At 44.5% G+C, this 27107-nt stretch overlaps 1 protein-coding gene across 3 annotated transcripts in view; it reads left to right on the forward strand.

Annotated features, from left to right (window-relative positions):
• Positions 1-27107, forward strand: part of LOC141994034 (glypican-5-like) — a 596673-nt gene that overhangs the window by 139491 nt on the left and 430075 nt on the right. For all 3 annotated transcript variants that reach the window (XM_074963988.1, XM_074963987.1, XM_074963989.1), the window contains exon 3: positions 13455-14149. In XM_074963988.1, coding sequence (XP_074820089.1) covers positions 13455-14149 — 695 coding nt within the window. The remainder of the gene's footprint in view (positions 1-13454; positions 14150-27107) is intronic.

Consider the following 27107-nt stretch of genomic DNA (forward strand, 5'->3'; position numbering starts at 1 on the left):
TGTTAGGGCTTGTGCTGGAGCCCAGCCTTTGGGACTCTCCTTTCTCACAGGATCCCAAAGCTCAGGCTCTAACCCAAGATCACAATTTTACAATCCCGCAGCCTGAGCCCTGAAAGCCCAAGTCAACTGACCTAGGCTGGCCACAGGTGTTTAATTGCAGTGTACACATACCCTTAGAGTCTCTTAGCTCCATTCAATATATGCCAGAGGGAGTCACTAGAGAGCAACATGAGGGCCTTCCTCTTTCCGGGGGTGGGGGTGGGGGGCCTGAGTGTTTGCGGCTCCTATTGGCCTGAGGGCTTTGGGAGCACACTTGCAACTTGAATTTCCTGCCTTATGGGCATTTTGCTGTCACAAGATTGCTGATATAACCCTGTTCTTTACATATGTTAATTGTTTCTGCTGTCAGCTTCATCAAGAGCAACTACATCCATATGGTCCATATGGCCTGCCAGTGTAAAACCAATAACATACATGATGATTTAACATGAATAAAGAGCTTTCATCCTTCACTCAAGATAGAAAATCAGGCTAAACCTGAAATTAGAATTCCATTTCTTTTAGATTTATTGCTGTTAGCAGAAGTTCTGGAAGTCTCAAGTGAGAGCCTGATCTCTTGAGATTTCCAAATGATAGCTATCCATATACATTTAGATGACACCCCCGTGAACCTGGGTAGACTGATTTACAGCAAGGAGATTTAAATCATGATTTAAATTGCCAGGTAAAAAGCCTCAATTTAAATAATTGATTTTAATCAACTTTTCCATTTGCACTTCAGTTATTTTCTACAGGAAGACACATTCTCATTGGTTGATATAACCATTAAATCATTGATTTACAACTAAATAGAGCCTTTATACTAGATTTGGTACATCTTTTTGCTATCCAGGCGGATACACTGTAACTATGTACATTTATGTAAGCAATTATGGAGTTTAATATTTTCAGATTCTTATTAATTGTACATTTTTCTTATGTTAGGAAAAGATGAATGATCTATTGCTTATTTACTACATATTTAACTTTTTGCTCATAATCTGTGTCAAGCTTCATTAGAATGGTAACTGGAATTTACTTAAACACATAACAGCATATAAAATTTATTTTAATAAAACAAAACAAGCCCTTAGTACAGTACATGACCTGTTGTGCCATATTCATAAAGCTTGACCACAAAAGTTACACATTTGTCCCCTGATTCTTCCTTTCTGTAGAAAAGCCACCTTTAACTCAAAGGTTGTGTTAAAGACTCATGAATTCAGCATATTTATTGTTTGTTTGAATGTTTTAAGAGTTTATAATAAGTTTAGGCCTTAGCATATTTTGTATTAAATTCAGATTTAATTTTAAAGATGTTTATTTTTAAAAAGAAAAACATGTTGTTATAAATAACAAAATACAAAAATCTGATTTAAAAAACCCAAGATTTTTTTTAAAATGTCTACCCTGCTGTGAACCAAATCGAACATCCAAACTTTAAAAGATTGGCTTATCCTTTATTCTTATCAGTAATTCTCATTGCCAGACAACAGAGGGTTGAAGGTGTAACTCCACTAACTGTGAATTTGTCTTGCATACATAAAGATCTGTGTAAAATTGAGAACAAAATTTTGACTTGTAATCCTGTTGCTGAAGGACGTCTAGATGTTGTACTGTAACTTAGCAAACATTGTAAGAATCACAGAGAAAGCCTGAAGGACCTAAAAGCATTCAAAAGCACCAATGCCACATACTGTAGTTTCTGTCAGCTTGCAGCTTTGTAATCAGTGCAAGGAGTCAAAGGCCAAAAAGTCAAATATTAGTGTGGCTTTAAGAGACTGTATTAGAGCTAGACTGTATTAGAGCTACTTGAATTTGTCACGTTTGCTTCCTTATACTACACTGTATGTACATTTTACATTTATAAGTATTTCTGTATTCTGTTGCTTGTATTTTTGCTTCTGATGGCTACTACATGTGCTCACTAGAGTTAATATCATGGTGTGGTTGTTAAAAGGATTTTTTTAAATAACTTTGCTTAAATGCAACATCTGTTCAGTTATTGCATGGTATAATGAATTATTAGTGTTGTGGAGAGCAGCATACACTGAAACACTGATACATCAATTTAAAAATAACACGAGAAATCACAACAATGGGTCAGATCCCCAGCCTGAGTAAATCACCATAGGTCCATTGCATTCACTGGTGCAACACTGATTTATACCAAATAAGGATCTGGCTCAATTTGTGTAAGTGATATATTTTGTTTACATAGTTACTGAGGGCCCAATTGCCCCTTCCACAGGAAACTCACCGAAGAGGGTTAGGGTGTTCTTTGGAAGGTGGTAGCTCTGCAGTGACAGGTGAGTTGGTACACGTGTCCTGAATCTGCCTCAGCCACCCTGTGCAGATTCCAGGACTGGCAAGCACTCTCTGCACAAACAGCTGAACCCCTACAGCTCCCTTTGTACTTGAAGACTAAATAGAGATCCTGAGATATGTGGACCTGATTCTGATCTTGCTGTGGAAGAAATCAGTGGTAGCTCCACTAAAGTGAATGGAGTTACACCAGCTGGCTTGAGATCGGAGTCGGACCTACTCTTACTGCATTTGATGTGTGGAATCTACCCCAGTGCAGAAGACCCATGTGAGGTCCTTTGCATGTCTTAAATAGAGAATTTCATTCTATCAGAAAGAATGCAGCACTGTAGAATGCAGTGTTTATGGCTAAAGAATATTCATAGTAGCTATAAATGGGCCCCCGGGACGGACCCGCCTCTCCTGGTACCTAGCGCTGCGTGCTGCCGAGGCAACACGTGGGGGGGGGCATGCAGGGTCACATGCCCCCGTCCCCAGATTTCTGCTAGGGTTCACACCAGTGTGTGGCCAACAGCAGCCTTTCGACACTATGTAGGAGGGAAGGGATGGGAGCTGCTTCCAGCCGCAGGGGGGAAAGGGATGACTTGGCCCGTGTCTTTGCAGAGCTCATCTCTTTCCCCCCACTCTGTGGCTGGAAGCAGCTTTCCCTTCCTGCTTGCACAGTGTCAAAAGGCAGCTAATACCTCCAGGCTGCTGCTGGCCACTGAAATAACCCCAGTCACCTCCTCTCCCCCGACTACAGTGCGGGCAGTAAGGAGTTAAGCCCTAAGGGGGCATTGTGCACTAGGGCCCAGGGAACTTGACTGCAGGGGCTTCAGCGAACTTGGCCAGAGAGGTGGCTCAGCAGGGGAGGGTGCCTAGGAGATGGAGCAGCCCAGGGCAGGCGGGGGAAGAGGGTGCTAAGTCCCTGCCCAGGGGGCTGCTGTGGAGCCTGCAGGTTTGGGGCATGAACAGGCTAGAAATAGCTTCCCCACCACCACTCCAGAGCTTGGCGGAGAGGCTTCCCTATGCCAGCGCTGTGTGGGGCTTTGGCACATGCAGGGCTCAATCCTCCTGGCCAGCGCCCTGGGGCATCGGCCCAGCCAGAGGCAGTGGGGGAAGGAAGGAGCCTGCTGGCCAGGCTGTTGGTGAGCTGAGCACTTCAACCAGGGGCTGATTCTCTGCACATTGCTGGGAACGGGACGTGCCCTGCCTGGGGGGATATGTAGGAGCAGCAGGGCTGGAGGTGGTGAAGGGACAAAGCAGGGAGAGGACAGCAAGAGGGGGAGCACGTAAAGGGCTGGGTGGGCAGCAGAGGTGATATATTACCGGCCGCCGCCTGGCACCTGCCCACACTCACCAGCCACTGCAGCTCGCAGCACACAGCCACACCGGACAGAAACAGGATGGGGGTTGGGGCCCTGTTGGCCGAGAGCTGGCATGCAGAGGGGGCCAAGCTAATGGACCAGCAGGGGGAGCAGCTGGCCTTGTGCTCTGTGTCTTTGCCCCGCCACCAGTCTTCCACACCCACTCCTATCATCAGCCACTGGACCCCCCCACTCACCGCTGGTGGATGGGCAGCTGGCGAGCAGGGATCTAGCAGTACTGCCCGTACTGATCGGGGGGTGGGGAGACAGCAAATATGGGGAAATTTGCCTGTTTGTTTGGTTTTTTTTAAGTCAGGACACCTGCAGGAGGGCTTAAATAGGGGACTGTCCCTTTCAAAATGGGACATCTGGTCACCCTAGTATGCAGTGTAGTTGCAGCCATGTCAGTCCCAGGATATTAGAGAGACAAGGTGGGTGAGGGTGATGTGTGGCTTGAAAGCTTCTCTCTCTCACCAACTGAAGTTGTCCCCATAAAAGATATTACCTCACCCACCTTTTGTGTCTCAGTGAAAGTTTGTTCTTTTTTTGTGCCATGCATCAAGCATTATTTCTTATTGTGCATTAGCACTGGGAACGAGCGGAGAACCTTAGTGTACAAAATAATCAGCTGCTCAGCATTTGAATTTCTACACCTCCAGTGCACAAACAGAGACAGTCTGGAATCTGTAATGACTTGGCTGATCTCCAGAAGCTAATTTTAAAGGACCAGCAGTTCAGATGGGAAGTTTCCAGAGGTGAGCTGTGTTTGATCAGCTGTGTTGGGCCATCAGACACAACGTCAACCCCACTGTCAAGTATGCTCTGAGCATGATAAACAACTTGAGCAAAACTCTCCCCATGGAAGAAGTCATTGCTTGGCTTTCATTAAAAAGTCACCAGTGAGCTCATATAATTTTAAAATTCAAAAGTTGGCTGAAAACATCCCGAGTTTCACATGGGCTCAAATTGAAATGGGCAGGTAATGAACCTGAAAATAAAGCTAATTTCCCCTGCATATTTTAGAACAAGAGATAGGCCCAACGTACGAAATTTGAGTGAATTTGAATGTCCCCCAAATTCAGGGGCATTCCATTCCAGGAGTTTGTTTCAGGCTCATCTCTTTTCATAATAGAAACGACTTGTAAAATTGTGTTGAAATAGACATTGCTGTTAAAGGGCTGGATCCAAAGCTTGTCAGTGTCCATCTTTCTGTTGACTTGAATGAGCTCTGGATCAGGCTTAGAATGATCTTTTGCAAATCTATAAATGTCTCCAACACTTTCTATTAGACTCCACAAATGAGCACCTGCTGTTTCAGATAAGGGGAAAGCTTTGTAGTAATTTATAAACGTCATACAACATACTCCACAAAGTGAATTAAAAGTATATAATTAAAAACTTTTCAAACAAGATGGTCAGCTCGCTTCCTTTGTACAATCTGAGTGGAAACTGTCCATTGTTACAGAATCCATTCAACTGCATGAGGCCCCATTATTCTTAATTAGAGGGCTAAGGCTATTCAGCCAATTGAGTGATTTCATGGTATTTTATAACAATGGAAAAAAGCATGCAGATTTCCTTCCCTCAAGATTGTTGAGTGCCTAAAAGTGACAGTTTTCATTTTTTTTTTGTGGTTGAATCAAATGTAATTTAATATACTTACATCCCTTCACTGCAAATCTAAAATTAACAAAAATATTCTTTTCATACTGTGAATTTGGCACACTTCAGTTTAGTTTTCAGGAGGTATAATCTACAGTTGACTTTCTTCCCATCACACTAGGAAATAAGTGGCATTATCAGAAACATTTCTATTTTATTACATTTTTTAATTTTTGTTTTTATGGAGTACAGAATTTTCAGAACAAAAAGATTAGAAATAAAGTGTATTGTCATCTGCTAACAAGCTAATGTCCCAATAAAGCTGGTGAAAGCTATTTTACTAGTTGAGACCTTTGTGGCAGGCATTGTCATTTACTGTCTATACAGCGCCTTGTACAATGTGGCCTCTAGTCAACATGGTAATTTCAATGTTGAATAAGCTTATTTTCAGAAGAATGAGACTGTATGGCAGTAATGATGTGAACACTGGAAGCAGATTGATAGTCAAAGCACAATGCCAACATATTCCACTACTAACCTTGATCATAAACTTACCCTTAAAGTGCAGATTCAGGGGGAGATTTGAGGAGTTACGTGCTCAAATCCCATTTACTTTTAATGGGATTTAGATGCCATTTTGCCCTTTCTGCCTTTGAAAATCTCCTTCTACTTACTGCTGTCGTTTTTCATACATTGTTGTTTTAACAGAGCTTTAACCGCTTGAGCTACAAAAACTCCTAGATCTTAGTCCTAGATATTTTTAAAGCAACATTGTTGTGATCTGATAGCATAGTGGGTATGGCCTGGATCCTTCACTGTCTTAGACACTTAATTTTAAGCTCATGAGCAGTTCCTTTGATTTGAATGAGCCTGCTTACATACTTAGTTAGGGTTGCTGGGTCAGTACTTGTGTTGTGAAGTGTCCATGCTGGATGCTTGATTTTTGGTCTCAGTCCCTTGTTCCTAATGCTGAAAGGGCCAAGGGTATGGTATAGAGGTGAGGGGGCAGGAAAGGTGCTCTTTCATTCAACAGTAACTTCTTAAGGATGCCTTAGACTGGCTCTTAAGCATGTCTCATTCAGTCCTGTTTGGACAATGGTTGCAATACACAATTAAGGGTGAGATATATAAAGTGACAATGTGGGAATCTACAGGCGCTGATATGACATGGGAGAACAATCCTTTTTTCCTGTACTGCAGCTATAAGGTTCAATATCATGAATAGAAAAGAACACAAAAAGGGGTCTTAATGCTTTCCTCTTTGTCTTTTATTAACATATTTGTTTTGAATGGTTTCAGTGAAACAAAAACAGTGTTCAGATTTCCACTAGAATAAAATAAAGCAAACAAAAAAGATTAAATAGGGGTGTCTTGGCAAAGAAAATATATTTTATTAGCACAGTGCTATGTAGTTAACTATGTTAGAGTTAAGATTGTGTCCACTATATTTCCACCAGAAACCCCATTTGCAGAATTTTGTAACATAGCTGTAAAAATCTGCTTCAGGCTGAAATTTGGCAAATCAGGGCTCTGCCTGAGAGCGAACTTTTTCTTTTTAAACCAAATTCTAGCTGGATTCTTAAGTTCTAGGATTTAAAAACAACCACCACCTTCCATGGCATTAGTTGCTGTAGTACCATGAAGATGGCTGGAGTTATTCTGATGCACTTGTTTCAATCTGTCAGATGAAAGGCAAGCCTGGGTTTAAAAAATAGTGGCTAAAATACTGATTTACACAATGTACCATGGGGCACCTTGAGTTATCAGCTTAGTTAAATAGTACCCTTTGCTGTCATGAGCCTTCAAATCCAATCACCGAGGGAGTAGTAGCACAGGCAGCCATAATACAGAAAGGCACTGTGCAAGCTTTTCAACATAGTTCTGCCAATGCGTGTTAATCCTGGCCTATACCACCCCAGCTATGCCTCTGCTGGGCCCCCTATAAGAGAAAGTGCAGTTTGTTCCAAATGTTACCAGACTACATTGCGCTGCTGTGATGAGGCCAATAAACCTGTTCAGGCAAGAGCCTCAGCTGGTGTAAAGTGATGTCGAGAAAAGATCAACTATAGATTGTTTTAATTTGATGTAATTTTGTTTTCTTGTTTGTGATGTGAAGCAAACTTCTCTCCAAACCCTTCCCCATCCTCTGCCCAAACATCAGCTGAAAAGCAAGTCAAGCAGAGATTAATATTGAGAAAGTAATTGTCAGAGTGGTAGCTACACCTACATTACTCCATTACTCGTCTGCTGGGGCCCTCTATAAGAGCAGTTTGTGCTTTGATTTTATTCTTTAACCCTCCCCCGAAGCGCTTTCTGCAAGAAGCAGCGCCCGAGTCACAGCATTGTGAAATGGAAACTTTAACGTTTACCTCTCAAGCGTTCTTTGAGCTACTGCCCAGACTTATCCAAGGTTATTTTTTATATGTCAAGCTTTATTCAGTTTTCAGACTGGAGAGAGGTGAATAGTGGTGTCATAGAATCATAGAATATCAGGGTTGGAAGGGACCTCAGGAGGTCATCTAGTCCAACCCCCTGCTCAAAGCAGGACCAATCCCCAATTAAATCATCCCAGCCAGGGTTTTGTCAAGCCTGACCTTAAAAACTTCTAAGGAAGGAGATTCTACCACCTCCCTAGGTAACGCATTCCAGTGTTTCACCACCCTCCTAGTGAAAAAGTTTTTCCTAATATCCAACCTAAACCTCCCCCACTGCAACTTGAGACCATTACTCCTTGTTCTGTCCTCTTCTACCACTGAGAATAGTCTAGAACCATCCTCTCTGGAACCACCTCTCAGGTAGTTGAAAGCAGCTATCAAATCCCCCCTCATTCTTCTCTTCTGCAGACTAAGCAATCCCAGTTCCCTCAGCCTCTCCTCATAAGTCATGTGTTCCAGACCCCTAATCATTTTTGTTGCCCTCCGCTGGACTCTCTCCAATTTATCCACATCCTTCTTGTAGTGTGGGGCCCAAAACTGGACACAGTACTCCAGATGAGGCCTCACCAATGTCGAATAGAGGGGAACGATCACGTCCCTCGATCTGCTCGCTATGCCCCTACTTATACATCCCAAAATGCCATTGGCCTTCTTGGCAACAAGGGCACACTGCTGACTCATATCCAGCTTCTCGTCCACTGTAACCCCTAGGTCCTTTTCCGCAGAACTGCTGCCTAGCCATTCGGTCCCTAGTCTGTAGCTGTGCATTGGGTTCTTCCGTCCTAAGTGCAGGACTCTGCACTTATCCTTATTGAACCTCATCAGATTTCTTTTGGCCCAATCCTCCAATTTGTCTAGGTCCCTCTGTATCCTATCCCTGCCCTCCAGCGTATCTACCACTCCTCCCAGTTTAGTATCATCCGCAAATTTGCTGAGAGTGCAATCCACACCATCCTCCAGATCATTTATGAAGATATTGAACAAAACCGGCCCCAGGACCAACCCCTGGGGCACTCCACTTGACACCGGCTGCCAACTAGACATGGAGCCATTGATCACTACCTGTTGAGCCCGACAATCTAGCCAACTTTCTACCCACCTTATAGTGCATTCATCCAGCCCATACTTCTTTAACTTGCTGACAAGAATACTGTGGGAGACAGTGTCAAAAGCTTTGCTAAAGTCAAGAAACAATACATCCACTGCTTTCCCTTCATCCACAGAACCAGTAATCTCATCATAGAAGGCGATTACATTAGTCAGGCATGACCTACCCTTGGTGAATCCATGCTGACTGTTCCTGATCACTTTCCTCTCATGTAAGTGCTTCAGGATTGATTCTTTGAGGACCTGCTCCATGATTTTTCCGGGGACTGAGGTGAGGCTAACTGGCCTGTAGTTCCCAGGATCCTCCTTCTTCCCTTTTTTAAAGATTGGCACTACATTAGCCTTTTTCCAGTCATCTGGGACTTCCCCCGTTCGCCACGAGTTTTCAAAGATAATGGCCAATGGCTTTGCAATCACAGCCGCCAATTCTTTAGCACTCTCGGATGCAACTCATCCGGCCCCATGGACTTGTGCACGTCCAGCTTTTCTAAATAGTCCCTAACCACCTCTTTCTCCACAAAGGGCTGGCCATCTACTCCCCATGTTGTGATGCCCAGCGCAGCAGTCTGGGAGCTGTCCTTGTTAGTGAAGACAGAGGCAAAAAAAGCATTGAGCACATTAGCTTTTTCCACATCCTCTGTCACTAGGTTGCCTCCCTCATTCAGTAAGGGGCCCACACTTTCCTGGGCTTTCTTCTTGTTGCCAACATACCTGAAGAAACCCTTCTTGTTACTCTTGACATCTCTTGCTAGCTGCAGCTCCAGGTGTGATTTGGCCCTCCTGATTTCATTCCTACACGCCCGAGCAATATTTTTATACTCTTCCCTGGTCATATGTTCCACCTTCCACTTCTTGTAAGCTTCTTTTTTATGTTTAAGATCCGCTAGGATTTCACCATTAAGCCAAGCTGGTCGCCTGCCATATTTACTATTCTTTCGACTCATCAGGATGGTTTGTCCCTGTAACCTCAACAGGGATTCCTTGAAATACAGCCAGCTCTCCTGGACTCCTTTCCTCTTCATGTTAGTCCCCCAGGGGATCCTACCCATCCGTTCCCTGAGGGAGTTGAAGTCTGCTTTCCTGAAGTCCAGGGTCCGTATCCTGCTGCTTACCTTTCTTCCCTGTGTCAGGATCCTGAACTCAACCAACTCATGGTCACTGCCTCCCAGATTCCTGTCCACTTTTGCTTCCCCCACTAATTCTTCCCTGTTTGTGAGCAGCAGGTCAAGAAAAGCTCCCCCCGAAGTTGGCTCATCTAGCACTTGCACCAGGAAATTGTCCCCTACGCTTTCCAAAAACTTCCTGGATTGTCTATGCACCGCTGTATTGCTCTCCCAGCAGATATCAGGAAAATTAAAGTCACCCATGAGAACTAGGGCATGCGATCTAGTAGCTTCTGCGAGTTGCTGGAAGAAAGCCTCATCCACCTCATCCCCCTGGTCCGGTGGTCTATAGCAGACTCCCACCACTACATCACTCTTGTTGCTCACACTTCTAAACTTAATCCAGAGACACTCAGGTTTTTCTGCAGTTTCGTACCGGAGCTCTGAGCAGTCATACTGCTCCCTTACATACAGTGCTAGTCCCCCACCTTTTCTGCCCTGCCTGTCCTTCCTGAACAGTTTATAACCATCCATGACAGTACTCCAGTCATGTGAGTTATCCCACCAAGTCTCTGTTATTCCAATCACGTCATAATTCCTTGACATCACCAGGACCTCCAGTTCTCCCTGCTTGTTTCCAAGGCTTTGTGCATTCGTATATAAGCACTTGAGATAACCTGCTGATCACCCCTCATTCGCAGTATGAGGCAGGAGCCCTCCCCTCACAGACGTTCCTGCCTGTGCTTCCTCCCGGTATCCCGCTTTCCCACTTACCTCAGGGCTTTGGTCTCCTTCCCCCGGTGAACCTAGTTTAAAGCCCTCCTCACTAGTTTAGCCAGCCTGCTCACAAAGATGCTCTTCCCTCTCGTCGTAAGATGGAGCCCATCTCTGCCCAGCACTCCTCCTTCATGGAACACCATCCCATGGTCAAAGAATACAAAGCCTTCTCTCCGACACCACCTGCGTAGCCATTCATTGACTTCCACGATTCGACGGTCCCTGCCCCGGCCTTTTCCTTCCACGGGGAGGATGGACGAGAACACCACTTGCGCCTCCAACTCCTTTATCCTTCTTCCCAGAGCCACGTAGTCCGCAGTGATCCGCTCAAGGTCATTCTTGGCAGTATCATTGGTGCCCACGTGGAGAAGCAGGAACGGGTAGCGATCCGAGGGCTTGATGAGTCTCGGCAGTCTCTCCGTCACATCGCGAATCTTAGCCCCTGGCAAGCAGCAGACTTCTCGGTTTTCCCGGTCAGGGCGGCAGATAGATGACTCAGTCCCCCGGAGGAGAGAGTCCCCGACCACCACCACCCGCCTTCTTCTCTTGGGAGTGGTGGTCGTGGAACCCCCCATCTCAGGACAGTGCATCTCATGCCTTCCAACCAGCGGAGTCTCCTTCTGCTTTCTCCCCCCAGACATATCATCTGGTCCACTCTCCGCAAAGGTACCTGTGGAGAGAACATGAAAGCAGTTAGTTACAATAGCGGTTAGTAACATGAAAGCGGTTAGAATGGGTGTCCCCCAGGAATCTGTACTGGGATGAGTACTATTCAACATATTCATGAATGATCTGGAAAAAGGAGTCAACAGGGAGGTGGCAAAACTTGCAGTTGATACAAAACTACTCAAGATTATTAAGTCCAAAGCAGACTGTAAGTGTGTAGTTCTCTGAAAACATCCACTCAGTGTGCAGCAGCAGTCAAGAAAGGGAACAGAATGTTGGGAATCATTAAGAAAGGGATAGATAATAAGACAGAAAATATCATATTGCCTCTATATAAATCCATGGTATGCCCACATCTTGAATACTCGTGCAGATGTGGGCGCCCCATCTCAAAAAAGATATATTGGAATAGGAAAAGGTTCAGAAAAGGGCAACAAAAATTATTAAGGTATGGAACAACTTCCATATGAGGAGAGATTAATAAAATTGGGATTTTTCAGCTTGGAAAAGAGATGACTAAGGAGGGGTATGATAGAGGTCTATTAAAATCATGACTCGTGTGGAGAAAGGAAATAAGGAAGTGTTGTTTACTCCTCCTCATAACACAAGAACTAGGGGTCACCAAATGAAATTAATAGGCAGCAGGTTTAAAACAAACAAAAGGAAGTATTTCTTCACACAACGCACAGTCAACCTGTGGAACTCTTTGCCAGAGGATGTTGTGAAGGCCAAGACTATAAGAGGATTCCAAAAAGAACAAGATATATTCATGGAGGATAGGTCCATCAATGGCTATTAGCCAGGATGGGTAGGGGTGGTGTCCCTAGCCTCTGTTTGCCAGAAACTGGGAATGGGTGACAGGGGATGGATTAGTTAATGATTACCTGTTCTATTCATTCCCTCTGGAGCACTTGGCATTTGCCAGTCAGAAGACGGGATACTGGGCAAGATGGACCTTTGGTCTAACCCAGTATGGCTGTTCTTATGTTCTTATTTAATCTTCATTCTAGTACATATTCACTTTCCACATCAAAAGTCCAAATCATTACAAGTGTATGTTTTATAAACCTGAATAGTCTTTAGAGGGATGTAAATGGCTTGTTTTTCTGTCTTTTCCATGCATGATTTCAATAGTTCTATGGGGTAGCAGCTAGATTATGTGAGGTGGGAAGCAAATTAAACACTAGCCAGTGGTTATGGTATCAAGGAGTGTTTTAGTTACATGGCATGGAGTTTTTAAGTTATTCATCAAGTCATTTCAATATGATAATATTTGAGAAGTGCAGATGTGGTCTAAGATGGGAGTCTCTATTAACTGAAATATTTGGTCATTTAAGTGATTCTTACTGTCAACTGGGCTTTTTTAGACTTAATATTATAAAGCTTCATCGCTGATTCTGATAATGATACAGATTGCTGAATGACAAGACTGAGAGCAAAGCGTGAAAACAAAGATACTATACATTAGTGAACAAGAATATTCCCTCTTATTCAATGCAAATATTATAAAATTGCTTATACTGCATGGTAAAGCAATTTTTGTAGTACTGGGTTCTTACAATTGCAGTGCATTTCATCCTAAAGCAATCCTACCAGCTTGCCTTACTGCCACATAACAGCAAGACATAGGTTGCATTGAAAGGGTTTTTGCCGATTCAGGAATTTGATGCTTGATTTCTTGGTTCACTTGTACTTGTTACTAGAATGTCAGACTGTTCGTTGTAAACTGGAAATATGTCATTTATTGGTCAAAAAGAGTGTTGCTTTGGAAATGTACCAAATAGACCTGTCAACATACAATGGCAGCTACTAAAGCTGTGTGGATTTGCCCTGCCAAGTATTGCTCATGGGCCTGAACCAAAGCCCATTGAAACCAATGGGAATATTTCCATTGACTTCAGTTGGCTATGGATCAGGCACTAAATAGTCAGAATCTGGTAATCTTGTTGGGGCAATCTGCCAGAGTCATATAATTTTATTATCAGTGTCCCTGTGCATCAATAAGTTTTATAAACCACTTTTCTGTCAACCTTTAATGTATCTATGTTTTGCAGAGGCCTTTGAGTCATTGCTTCGCTTTGCAGAGAATCACACAACCTCCCTGTTTGAGACAGCTTACAGAGCCATGGCAAAAGAAGCTGCAGAGCCTGTCAAAGAACTTTTTACAGACCTCTCTCTATATATTTTGGGTGCTGAGACTACAGTGGAAAATGCAGTTTTACGGTTCTTCGACAGTCTCTTTCCTTTGGTTTACAGTCGGCTAATAAACCCTGGAATTATAGATTTATCAGAGGAATATACCGAGTGTCTACGACTAACAAGACAAGACATAAATCCCTTTGGACGTTATTCTAATGAAGTGGTTACAGAGCTGTCAAAATCTCTTTGGGCAAGTAGGATGCTAAACCAGGCCCTCAATATGGGCATTGAAGTGATAAACACAACTGAACATGCGGCTATTACAAAGGAATGTAGCAAAGCGCTAGTGAAGATGCAGTACTGTCCACATTGTCAAGGACTGACACTAATCAGACCTTGCGTGGGATATTGTCTAAATGTAATGAGGGGCTGTTTGGCCAGTGTGTCAGAGCTGGATACTCAATGGAGGGAGTATATCTCCGCACTGGAATATCTGACTAATGAAATGGCTGGGTCACATGATCTGGAACTTGCACTTCTGGGAATCAGGAATTCAATCAATGAAGCCATTCTGCATGCACAATTGAATGGGCCACAACTCTCTGCCACAGTAAGTACTCCTTAATTGTTTTGAAGTTCACTTTTTTGCTTTCGTTATTTGATGATCATTTGATGTTTTTGCATCAATTAGCAGCCAACAAGACCTTTGTCAATAGTGCATGCATATATCACAGATAATTACTATGGGATTCAGTAGCGACTGACTTAAAATGAAATGAAGAAAATTGTAGACTTTCTGTGGAATTTGCTAAATAGAGAATTTAGAGTACTTTACAAATCTGGTCAATGTGTGGACTTCAGTTGCACATTTGCATGTTAGAACTCCTAGCAACATTTTCAGAAATTATCTACCAACTGGGGATTTTTTAACAAAAGGGACAGGGAGATTCCAATGTGGGGTATTTAGGAAAGTGGGATTGTGAGTGTAAATATCTCTATTTGCTAAGAATTCCTAAAAGCACTTTCTTTAGTGCTAAATATCAAGCTATCAGGAGAAAAAAACCAAGAAAGATGTGGGGGAGAGGGAAACAGTAACATGATATGATGACAATGAATAGAAAATGGATGGAGAATGGAAGAGTAGTGAGATTATTAAAAGCGCTATTTAATGTACAACATTTACATGAGTGAAGGCTAAAAATATGCTGATAGCGGATCTATTTTGTATGGCTGGTGGGATTAGGGAGGCAGAGCTAGGGGTGTTAGAATTACACAGTAAATAATGGCAACATATAACTGACAAGCCTTCTGATAAATTGTTGAAAGCTGGGCCAGAAATTATTGAAATGACTAATGATGCAGCTGGCTAAACTTGTATGAAGTCCAACACCACCATCAATAAAGAATCATGGCAACTGTGCTCAAAACAGGGTTGAGACTAATCTAGGAAAATTCAAATTGATCCCCTTGACTTAGAAGAGAAGGAAACCATACTGAGAACAAGTGAGAAGGAAATGAGTTGCAGAACTTTAGAAGGTTAATTCCTGTGCTGACCTTGGCTTACCATATGATTTAGGGGGAAAATACTTGAGAGACTAAAGAAGGGGGAGGCATAAAGAATGCAATTCCAAACCAGGAAAATTTGTGCCAGATGGACATGCCAGCATGGCAAACCTAAGTGTTTATAGTTTAGAGCAATGGTAAAGATATCAAATTCATCAACACTTTCAATTTTGAACAAATAAGGCAAGACAATGAGAGCACAAATGAAAATGTAAAAAAAATAAGAATATACTATATGATTAAAATATTTGTTTAATGCATGCTTAGAGGCATTGTTATGGTCCATGTTGTCTCAGGCTCAAGAATGTTCTTTCGTCAATCATGCTTGAGTTTGTGGAGACATTTGCTGCTCTGTTTGGCATCCAAGGATAAACTCAGAACATTAGGACAAGGTTGTCTGTGTTCATGGAATGATCCATGATGGTGTTTTCACAGGGATCTTGTGCAGTGTGCGTGAGCCATGGAACTTCCTTCCATTTGATGATGAGTCCATGGTAGCACCATAGAGCTCTGTATGCTTAAAAAAACTCCACCCGTACCCCAGATACTTGAAGAACAAATTATCAGTGTTAGAGACCCATTCCACTCCTCCATCCTGATGCCATTGTTGTGATACATTAGAGGTAGATAAGGCGATCAAGATACTTTGTATATTTCTATGTACTGTATAAGAGGTGCATCTGGTCGCTAGGAGAATTACAGTACATAGACCAAAATCTCCCCTAAATCAGATCCATGCATCACCATTGACTTCCAAGGGGGTAAATGAGAGCAAACTTAGGCTTTCTAACTATTGCAGAAAAAATGACCTGACACATACATTGCATTTGTTGTAGGAACTATTATATTTTAGCATGCATTTTTATGTCATAATGCATTGCATTTGTCAGCACAATAATCAGCACACTGTGATTTTGACGTTTAATGTTGGGGAGGGGAAAATGCACAATGCAGGTGAATATCAGATAATCTAGGGTCTTATCCTGCACCTTGAAGTCAATGAGAATTTTGCCTTTGATTTCAGTGGAAGCACAGTTGGGCCTTGAAGTGTCTTTCAGGCTGAGAAAGTTTCTGCTAATCCTAATGTGAGTGTCTCATCTGAGTCATACATGATTCCCTTTCATTAAACTTAAACATTTTCCTTCAACTTTCCAGATGATCTCAACTAGATAACTACATGGAATTCTTTATTCTTCTTTTCAAAGATCTTCTCATTTGCTTTCACTAGGGGAATCTCAGTGTACGAAGAAGGCTGTATATTCTTTTTCTTTATTATTTTGTGGACTGATCTTTAGGCTGTGTGTTTTGAAGATGAAAAGTATACTGCGGTTCATGTTATCCTGTCTTCCACTCATTTTAGTTTTCAGGTTTCTGTAGGGTAAGATTATATTTGTGTGACAGAGCACATTCTGGTATTTTGAGTAAGCATGCAGTCTGATATTGGTTTAAAACTTTCATGATTAGTTACAGGAGATAACTGTTATTTAGAAGTGTGAGAGGGTCGGGCCAGATGGCTGTAGGAGAGTAACAAAAGGCAGATATATTAGCCCCAGGCTAAGTAGGTCCCCTTTCCCTGGGTAAGGTAACAGGGAAGGTTCCAGAACAATCAGGAACCTTCTGGAGACAATTAAGACAGGCTGATTAGAACACCTGGAGCCAATCAAGAAGCTGCTAGAATCAATTAAGGCAGGCTAATCAGGGCACCTGGGTTTTAAAAAGGAGCTCACTTCAGTTTGTGGTGTGCGTGTGAGGAGCTGGGAGTAAGAGGCACTAGGAGCTGAGAGTGAGAACGCGGACTGTTGGAGGACTGAGGTGTACCAGCATTCTCAGGCACCAGGAGGAAGGTCCTATGGTGAGGATAAAGAAGGTGTTGGGAGGAGGCCATGGGGAAGTAGCCCAGGGAGTTGTAGCTGTTGCACAGCTGTTCCAGGAGGCACTCTAGACAGCTGCATTCCACAGGGTCCTGGACTGGAACCCGGGGTAGTGGGCGGGCCCGGGTTCCCCCCAAATCCTCCCAACTCCTGGACTGTGGGTTGAGAAAAACGGCCAAGCTGAGTGCTGCCGTGACGCTCCAAGGCGAGCAAATCCATCAATAAGCGCAAGACCCACCAAGGTAGAGCAGGAACTTTGTCACAACTGGTGTCGGAAGTGGGATCTGGTGTCCACAGCGCGGCAGAAGAAGGAGGGTGTTTTGAAGAAAAAAAAAGGGAAGAGGGTCTATTTTTATTTTTTTCACCACAATGGAGGAGGTAGTGTGGGCACTGATACAAGCCAGGGCTGCCCAGCAGGAGGCTACTCATGTCCAGGCAGCCGCCCAACAGGAGGCAGTGCGGCTACAGCAAGAGACTAATCGCCTGCTGATGGACCAGGCTGCTCAAGACCGGGCTATGTTGCGGGAACTGGTAAACCAGGTAAAGGCCCTTATAGAGCTGAACCGCAGCCATGATGGGATGCAGATCATGTGGGCCAGCAATTGGCTGCAGAAAATGACGCGGGAGGATGATGTAGAGGCATACCTCCTGGCCTTTGAGAGGACAGACCTGCGGGAGACTTGGCCCCGAGAACAGTGGTCTGGCATCCTCGCTCCATTCCTGTGTGGGGAGGCCCAGAAGGCCTACTATGATTTGCCTGAGGAGGCTGCTGCAGACTACCCCCAGCTGAAAGCAGAGATCCTGGCCAGATCTGGGGTAATGACCGCAGTGTGGGCCCAGCGATATCATGAGCGGAGGTACCAGGAAAACAAAATCTCGCTGTCCCAATTATATGACCTCATCCATCTCGCACGAAAGTGGTTACGAACTGAGTCCCGGAGGAGATACTAGAGGTTCTGGTCAGCGGGGAGTGGGGACACATAGCTGCACAGTGTCCCAAGGCCGAGGAGCCTATGCAGTGTAACCTGGGGAACTGGGCAGACCCATGCTCCCTAATCTACCTTGTGGGGGTCTCACTAACCCCACATATGTACACTAGACCAGTGAAGCTAAATGGGGTAGAGACCACAGCACTGGTTGATTCGGGGAGTGCTATCACGCTTTTCTCGGGGAAGCTCGTGAAGCGTAGTCAGCTGCTTTGGGCTAAGCGTACGGGGATAACATGCGTCCATGGGACAGTTGATTATTACCCCACCATCCCAGTAAAAATCAAGATTTAGGGGAACACTACTGAGGTAGCAGCAGGTGTAGTCCCTAAACTCTCATACCCAGTGTTCATAGGGAGGGACTTCCCAGGGTTTGGAGACTTACTCCCAGTAGGGGAATTGGAGAAAGGGGGAACCACTGAAAGTAGTGATCCACAGTAGAGTGTCAACCCCCAACCTTCTCTGAAATATCCCCAGATTTGTTCTCCACTCCCAGACAGCATAGAAAGATGAAAAGGGAAAGAAGGGCAGCTAAGGCCTTGGGAACCCGAATACTGGCCCAAAGCCAGAGGCTCGCACTCGTAGGTAGGCAGACCCTAGCAGCTGAAAAGGAGGTCACCCAGGAGGGAGAAGCACCTGAGTCTGATCCACACCCTAACGCCTTTGAACCAGTAGAGGCAACAGAGACTGGCCCCCTAGATCTCAGGCAGATTAGCCCTGGGAGAGGAAATTTTGGACGGGACCAGGCTGAAGACCCATGGTACGACAACATTAGGAAGGAGGTGACCGAAATAGATGGGGTCCCCGTGGAAGGGAAAACCCAGGGACCAGGACCCTACTTCATAATGAAGAAGAATCTCTTATACCGGGTTTCACCAGTACAGGGGCAGAAGGTACAGCAGATCCTAGTACCTCAAAAACACCAGAATGCTGTATTAAGTCTGGCCCATAGTCATCTTTTTGGGGGGCATTTGGGGGTAGAGAATACCCTGGCACGGGTCCTGCAACGATTCTTCTGGCTCAGAGTACATGAAGAGGTGCAGAGGTACTGTGCGTCCTGCCCGAAGTGTCAGCTGCACAGTCCCCGTCCCCACTTGAGGGCCCCTTTAGTACCCCTTCCCATCATAGAGGTCCCCTTCGAGCGAATAGCCATGGATCTAGTGGGACCCCTGGAGAAGACAGCCCGGGGCCACCAATATATACTTGACAGGTTTCAGAGTAGCAGCCATGTTAGTCTGTGTTCGCAAAAAGAAAAGGAGTACTTGTGGCACCTTAGAGACTAACAAATTTATTTGAGCATAAGCTTTCGTGAGCTACAGCTCACTTCATCTTTATTTGAGCATAAGCTTTCATGAGCTACAACTTGTCGTTCTGGATTATGCTACTCGCTACCCAGAAGCCGTCCCCCTGAGGAACACGGCCTCTAAAACAATAGCTAAAGAGTTGGTGGTGATCTTTGCCTGAGTGGGGCTACCAAAGGAGATATTAACAGACCAAGGTACTCCATTTATGTCGAAGCTAATGAAGGACCTCTGTACGCTGCTCCATATACATACCCTGAGAACTTCAGTCTGTCATCCGCAGACCGATGGGCTGGTAGAAAGGTTTAACCGAACCCTCAAGGCAATGATAAGGAAAGTGGTAAGTCGAGACGGGAAGGATTGGGACATCCTACTACCCTACCTTATGTTTGCAATCCGGGAGGTACCTCAGGCCTCAACTGGGTTTTCCCCCTTTGAATTATATGGACGCCACCCCCGTGGCATACTAGATATTGCAAAAGAAATCTGGGAAGAGGAACCCAATGAGGGGAGAAATATAATTGACCATGTGTTGCAGATGCGAGAACGAATAGCCCGGGTCACCCCTATTGTACGGGAACATTTGGAAAAGGCGCAGGAGGCCCAGCGAACCCATTACAATTGCCAGGCAAAAGTCTGACAGTTCCAACCAGGGGATTGGGTGATGGTGTTGGTATTCACGGCATCAAGCAGGCTTTTGGCCCAATGGCAGGGGCCCTATGAGGTGGTTGAACCTGTGGGGGAAGTAATCTACAAGATGCGGCAGCCAGGACGCCGGAAACAAGAACAAATTTATCACATTAACCTCTTAAAGCCTTGGCACCAACGAGAGGCGTGTGTAGTGGCCCAAGAGACCCCGATCCAGGGAAATAACATGCAGGAGCAGATCAGGATATCCACTGATCTGACACCAAACCAGAAGAAGGAGGTAACTGAGATGATCAACTGATTCCAGGACGTGTTTTCAACCAAACCAGGCTGGACCACCGAAGCATATCACCACATTATCACAGACCCTGGGGCAAAGGTAACGTTAAGGCCCTATTGGGTCCCAGCAGCAAAAAGGGAGGAGATCAAAGCAGAGGTAAAAAGGATATTGGAGCTGGGAGTCATCAAAGAGTCCCACAGTCAGTGGTCAAGCCCGATTGTGTTGGTGCCCAAACCCAATGGCACCACTAGGTTTTGTAATGACTTTCGCCGGCTGAATGAGATATCCAAATTCGATGCATACCCCATACTCCGTGTCGATGAGTTAGTTGACTGCCTGGGCAATGTCCGATTTTTGACCACCCTTGGTGTAACAAAGGGATACTGGCAGATTCCCCTTGCCAAAGATGTGAAAGAAAAGATGCATTCTCTACACCAGAGGGTCTGTTTCAATATACTGTTCTTCCTTTTGGACTGCATGGGGCACCTGCCACCTTTCAGCGTCTTATGGACAAGCTCCTACAGCCCCACACCAGTTATGCAGCGGCATACCTGGATGATGTGATTATTCACACTCCCAACTGGGAAACCCACTTAGGAAAGGTGGAAGCGGTTCTGGACATGCTAAGACAGGCCTCACAGCCAACCTAGCCAAGTGTGCTATAGGGCTAGCCGAGGCTAAATACCTTGGCTACATTGTAGGAAGGGGCATGGTCAAGCCCCAACTAAACAAACTAGAGGCTATCCAAAATTGGCCGTGGCCGAATCGGAAAAAGCAAGTCCAGGCATTTCTGGGTGTGGTGGGGTACTACCGACGATTTATTCCCCATTTTGCTACCAGAGCGAGTCTCCTGACAAACCTGATAAAAGCCTGGGGTCCAGACATGGTGAAGTGGACAGATGCCGCAGAGAAAGCATTCATGGATCTACAGACAGCCCTCTGCAGTAACCCCATGCTTATAGCCCCAGACTTCAACAAAGAATTCATTTTACAAACAGATGCATCTGAAGTAGGATTGGGATCTGTCCTATCGCAGATGGTCGGAGATGAAGAACACCCAATCCTCTACCTCAGCAGGAAACTCCACCTGAGAGAGCAGAAGTATGCCGTGGTTGAAAGAGAGTGCCTAGCTGTGAAATGGGCCATGGGAACACAACGTTATTACCTTCTGGGACAATGGTTTACCCTTGTGACCGACCATGCACCCCTCCAGTGGATGCAGCAAAATAAAGAGAAGAACGCAAGGGTGACCAGATGGTTCCTGTCCCTAAAACCTTTCCAATTCACCATACAACACCGGGCTGGAAGTCACCATGGCAATGCAGATGGCTTGTCACGAGTTGCCCAATCCTGTAGTGTTGAGCGGGAAGGGGGGGGGAATATGTGACAGGGTCGGGCCAGATGGCTATAGGAGAGTAACAAAAGGCAGATATATTAGCCCCAGGCTAAGTAGGTCCCTTTTCCCTGGGTAAGGTAACAGGGAAGGTTCCAGAACAATCAGGAACCTTCTGGAGACAATTAAGACAGGCTGATTAGAACTCCTGCAGCCAATCAAGAAGCTGCTAGAATCAATTAAGGCAGGCTAATCAGGGCATCTGGGTTTTAAAAAGGAGCTCACTTCAGTTTGTGGTGTGCATGTGAGGAGCTGGGAGCAAGAGGCACTAGGAGCTGAGAGTGAGAATGTGGCCTGTTGGAGGATTGAGGTGTACCAGCATTCTCAGACACCAGGAGGAAGGTCCTATGGTGAGGATAAAGAAGGTGTTGGGAGGAGGCCATGGGGAAGTAGCCTAGGGAGTTGTAGCTGTCGCACAGCTGTTTCAGGAGGCACTCTAGACAGCTGCGTTCCACAGGGCCCGGGGCTGGAACCCGGAGTAGAGGGCAGGCCCAGGTTCCCCCCAAATCCTCCCAACTTCTGGTCAGACACAGGAGTCGTCGACCTGGACTGTGGGTTCAGAAAAACGGCCAAGCTGAGTGCTGCCGTGAAGCTCCAAGGCGAGCAAATCTGCCAAAAAGCGCAAGACCCATCAAGGTAGAGCAGGAACTTTGTCACAGAAGATTAAGCCCAGTTATGCTCTATTTCCTTTAGTCAGGCTAGTTTCTCAGAAGAAATGGACAAGAGTTCTGGCTACCATTTTAGAACTTCCAGCTGTGTGATCGCTGATTGGAATCCTAGGGCCTGTTCCTCAAATACACTCATTCCCCTTTATGCTGCTCTGACAGTATTTGTATCTATTTTATTTATTTGAAACATGCTTTCACATACATGAACTTCCCATTCCTTTTTATATCACTATGTAGTGATCATTTCATGTTTATGAAGTTTATTTTTCAGCTTCAGGAAACAAGGAGATGTATATCTTTTACAACAGCAATGTCTGTAAAAAACACTGTACTTCATTCAGTAGTAAATACTCTAACCATGGAAAACTCAATCCAGAAACAGAGCACTACTTGTCACTTTGTTATCCTAAGCCAACTTTAATTAATTCTCTTTTAGGAAACATTTACAATTTTTGAAATAGCCACATGGAGCTTACATGCTAAAAATTAAAGTTTCATATTAACTGATTGGCTAACTGAAATGAATAATGGAAAGCTGGCTATTTTTTACCATGTGGGGAAAGGGTTAAGTAAACCAATAAAGTGCTTACTATACTTTTTACTCAAGAGAAACTTATTTCGTATGTGTAAGCAAAAAAATCTATTTGCATGAATGGTGCTTAACTTCCTTGAGACTGGCCTATAGTGATCTGTTCCATTACAGCCAAAAGACTTGTCGGATTCACCTGGATGGCATGTGTGAAAGGTCACAGTTAAGCTATTAGTACTCTCTTTCTCTTCAGATTCCTATAGAACAGGCACTGCCATTTGTGCAATGAGGCTGGCATACACCCAGCTACTTAAACTAATGCGAGTCTGCTATGGGCTGCAGCATCAGCAATCATAATCATTATTTTCTGTTTCGTCTGCTGGAATCTAATTGTGTGTCATATTGAAAGGAATGCTGACTGCCTCCTGGTGCCAGATATGTAGACCTAGCTTGTTTACTCTTGATATCACTTTGAGTGAGGCTTTCCTCTTCTCCCTCCCCCTCCCTTTTGGGGGGGGGTTCATTCTAAAGCTAGACACTTAAAATCAACCTTCGTTGTCTGGTCCAGTCCGTGTATTTCATGCATCAATACTTTTTTATTATTTCCTGCAAGGTGGAAGAAAGGTACCCCTGAACAAAATGCTAATTGAGGTGAAGCAGGACTGAAATGCATGCTGCCCACTGGCAACTGTGGGAACTATACACAAATTTCTTATCCAGGGATAAGCCAGATTCCCACATTCACTGTCAATAAAAGGTCACTCTCCCTCAAAGATGATGATTAAGGAAATAAAGGCTTTCAACAAAGCATTTAAAATGTGCTTTTAGTCAATTCCTATTCAGCAAAGTGCATAAGCACATGCTTAACTTTAAGCACATGCATAGTTCTGTTTACTCCAGTGAAACTTAAGCAAATGTTTGTGCATTGATGAATGGATGCCACACTCGCTGCTGTTTGTCCATTTGGGGGTTAGTAATTCTTGGAAAGAAATCAAAGTAAGGTGGTATTGCAGCTGTTTGTGGGGGGCTGATAGGGGCTTGGTTGTGGAATCCTTCTTCACATTGGTGAACAGTTACTCATACAAATAGATAGGTACATTTCATAACTGCAAATGATGCCACCAGAATGATTCATGAGTAAGTACTCACCAAGGTGAGTGAGACTTCTGCGGCTCGGGCTAACGAGATTAAAATCTGATTGAACAAATTCATCCCTAGTGCATCTCCATTGATTTAGAGTGAATTTGACCTTATGCCTTTTTTGATCTTTCTGCACATCACCTTTGGAGTGTTCAGTCTGATATAATATTTTTGGCAGGGAAGAGAATATTTGCGAAAGGCCTATGAACTGAGTGTGTAAAGTAGTAAGGTAGTGGTAATTTAAAGGTTCTCCCCTTTTGGGAACATTAGCATTTGCTTTTCTCTTGAGTCTGCCTTTCACTTTCCTTCCAGATTACCACTACTTAACCCTGTCTCATTTGTAGCTGGTTCTGAAAGGAAGGATGGTCCAGTGGTTAGAGTACTAGCCTGGGGCACTTGTGAGAGCCAGGTTCAATTCCTTGCTCCTCTGTAGACTTCCTGTGTGACCTCACGCAAGCCACTTAGTTTCACTGTGCCTCAGTTTCCCATTTGTAAAAAGTGGATAATAGCACTTAATATCTCACAGGAATGCTGCGAGGCTAAATACCATGAGGATTGTGAGATGCTCAGGTACTACAGTAATGGAGACCATATAAGTATAATATAGATAGTTTTTTTTTCCCAGATGAATATGCTGTGCTTGACCACAGACCCTTGTGTATTTGCTTTCTGTAGAACCACTGGGAAAGGAGGAGGTTTGGGTGGGGCTGCCCAGGTGGGTCCCAGGACCAATCACTCATGAACCTCATGGGACTCAGATGGGGCCTACTACACACGGTCTCATACAAAGGGATTTTAGGGCTGGGATGGACTTAGGCTAAACAGGTTAAATGCAGCATTTGGACATAGAGGGAGAACTTGCCTAGATGGAGGTTTGACCTGGAGTTCTGAAGGATGGTACTCTCTTTCTCTGTCATTGCTCAAAGTTAATAGCATCTGTGTAGATTACGAACAAAAACAGATATATCCTTCATCTGCATCCATTCATGTACTGGCCAAGAAGGTATTAACTCTGACCAGGAGTCAGGCTCCCTCCTGCAGGTGCAGAGTGGTGTGTGATGTGGGGACCATTGGGCCAGGGGAGGTCAGGATTCTGTGGAGTTACGGCTCCTTGTATTCTTCGTCCCCCACATATGCCCTTGTACAAGGCTAAATGCAGTCTGGCCCTTTGAGTATGGCTGGACGGTTTAATGGAGAGTTCTGTTAATATTCAGGAGTTGAAAATAGAAGTAGAAAATATTTGACAGCCTTTAGAAATGTAAAATTTGTCTAGGGCAAAGTTCTGCAGTCTCTACGCAGGCAAAACTCCCACTGATCTCCAGCAAAACACCTATTGACTTCAATAGAAGCTTTGCCCGACAGCTTGATCCTGTGTGAATGCTGATAAGTAATGCATTGTAGCATTCATGGGTCAGGCTGCTGAGCCATGGTGGCTTTTCTGCTCACAATCCAATAAGGTGGGCATTGCAGGCTGGTGGGCTGGCAAGGACTCTGTGTCTCATCCATCTTGGGAAGTATCAAGCTGCTTGCTGTGAATATAATGTTTTCTTAGAGCCCTTGGACACATTTCTGTGCCAGTGGCTGGCTCTCATGGCTGACTGCCCATTTTTCAGATTTTTCTAAGTGCAGCCATTAAGCACATTTGAGTGAACCAGCCAAGCAAGTTAAAACAGGCGGGTCAGTGCATCATTTGCAATCACTGGATTGCATTTAAGCACTTAAGCTTGCAAAGTTGCCAACTGTTGTGTTTGGTGTTTTTCTTAAAGCTGCAACTGCTGGAGTCATGTGACTACATGAAAATATCAGCTCTCATTTAAAATAAAAAACCCCTATAACTTCTCATGCTGCTACTCATCACTGCTCAGTTCATTGGCACAAAGACACAAATGAGTTAGGAGCCCAACTTCCATTGGTTTTTAATGGGAATTGGACACCTAACTGCCCCTTATGCCTTTTGAGAAGCTTCCCAGTGAGGTCAACATGTTTGTTCACATTGCTGAGCACCAAGAATATTTCTCTATGCTATCTACAAACCTCTCTGCATAAGTGTTGGGCAAATGCTGAGTGCTGGTGTCACAGGATCCTTTCACCACTATGGGCACCTTCTCCGAGAATTAGCTAGTCCTTCACACGCCAGGGCTAGAGTGAGACTCCTCCAGCTTCTTGCCCACAGCCCTCTTATAAGGGCCAGCTGGGCCCTGATTGAGCTGGCCACAGCTGTGGGCCCCTACTCACTCAGCTTCCCCAGCTGTTCTTAATCCCTTTTACCCAGCCACAGCCCTCTCCAGGACTGCTTTTAACCCCTTCAGGGGAGGAGCAGGGTGACCACCCTGCTACAGTCCCAAACATAGCTCCCTTCACCTAGGGAGTGACTGCAAGCTACTTCCCTTCAGCCCTCAGCCACTTTCAGATACTGGGCTTTATATGGGCTCCTCCTGTTCCTGTCCAGCTGAGCCCCCTCTCTTTATTTAATCCCTGCTCCCTGGCTCCTCCTCCAGGTGCAGCCTGGGCAGTTAATTGGCCTACCTGGCTACCTTAACCCCTTCAGATCTTGTGCAGGGTGGTCACACCTCGGTGTTAGTGCTTTGGCTCTTCACTTCTTGCAGTAGCATTCAGCAGCATGGAAGACCAAACCCTTCATAAGAAGTGCAGGTTTTTGCTCATAGAATGTCATTGTAAAATTGAAATAATGTGGATTTATTGGCTCTAGTTATTAATTTCAGTAGGTCTGTGCATAGGCTCACTGGTCCACCCATAAATTTTTCTTTGTAGGATCAGGGTCTTAAAATCCAAGATTCAAAAGTGTTGATTTGTACAGCAATATTAGGTTTATTTTTAGAAAGAGGAAGTTGATAGAATGTGGGAAAGACACATATTCCTATGTCTGGATTGTTCTTTGTGCTTCATGAAGATTTTATATGGATACTTGGGTATTTTCTTCTTCTCATTTAATACCTGAAGTTGGTGTATAGGAGAGAGGTTGGAGGAGATTCGAAGGTGACACAAAGAGCCATAACTTCATTGGCTTCAGTGTAGCTCTACTGATTTACTCCCTCTGAGGATCTGCCAGATTGTATTTTCTGTGTTGTACTAAAGAAAACAACAGCTGACAGAAAGCCTGATGGAGTGTGATCATTATATCAAGAGCTGATCATAGGTCAAGTATTATGAGAAGGCAGAGGGATCTGT

Source organism: Natator depressus, chromosome 9 (assembly GCF_965152275.1).
Source record: "Natator depressus isolate rNatDep1 chromosome 9, rNatDep2.hap1, whole genome shotgun sequence".
NCBI lineage: Eukaryota > Metazoa > Chordata > Testudines > Cheloniidae > Natator > Natator depressus.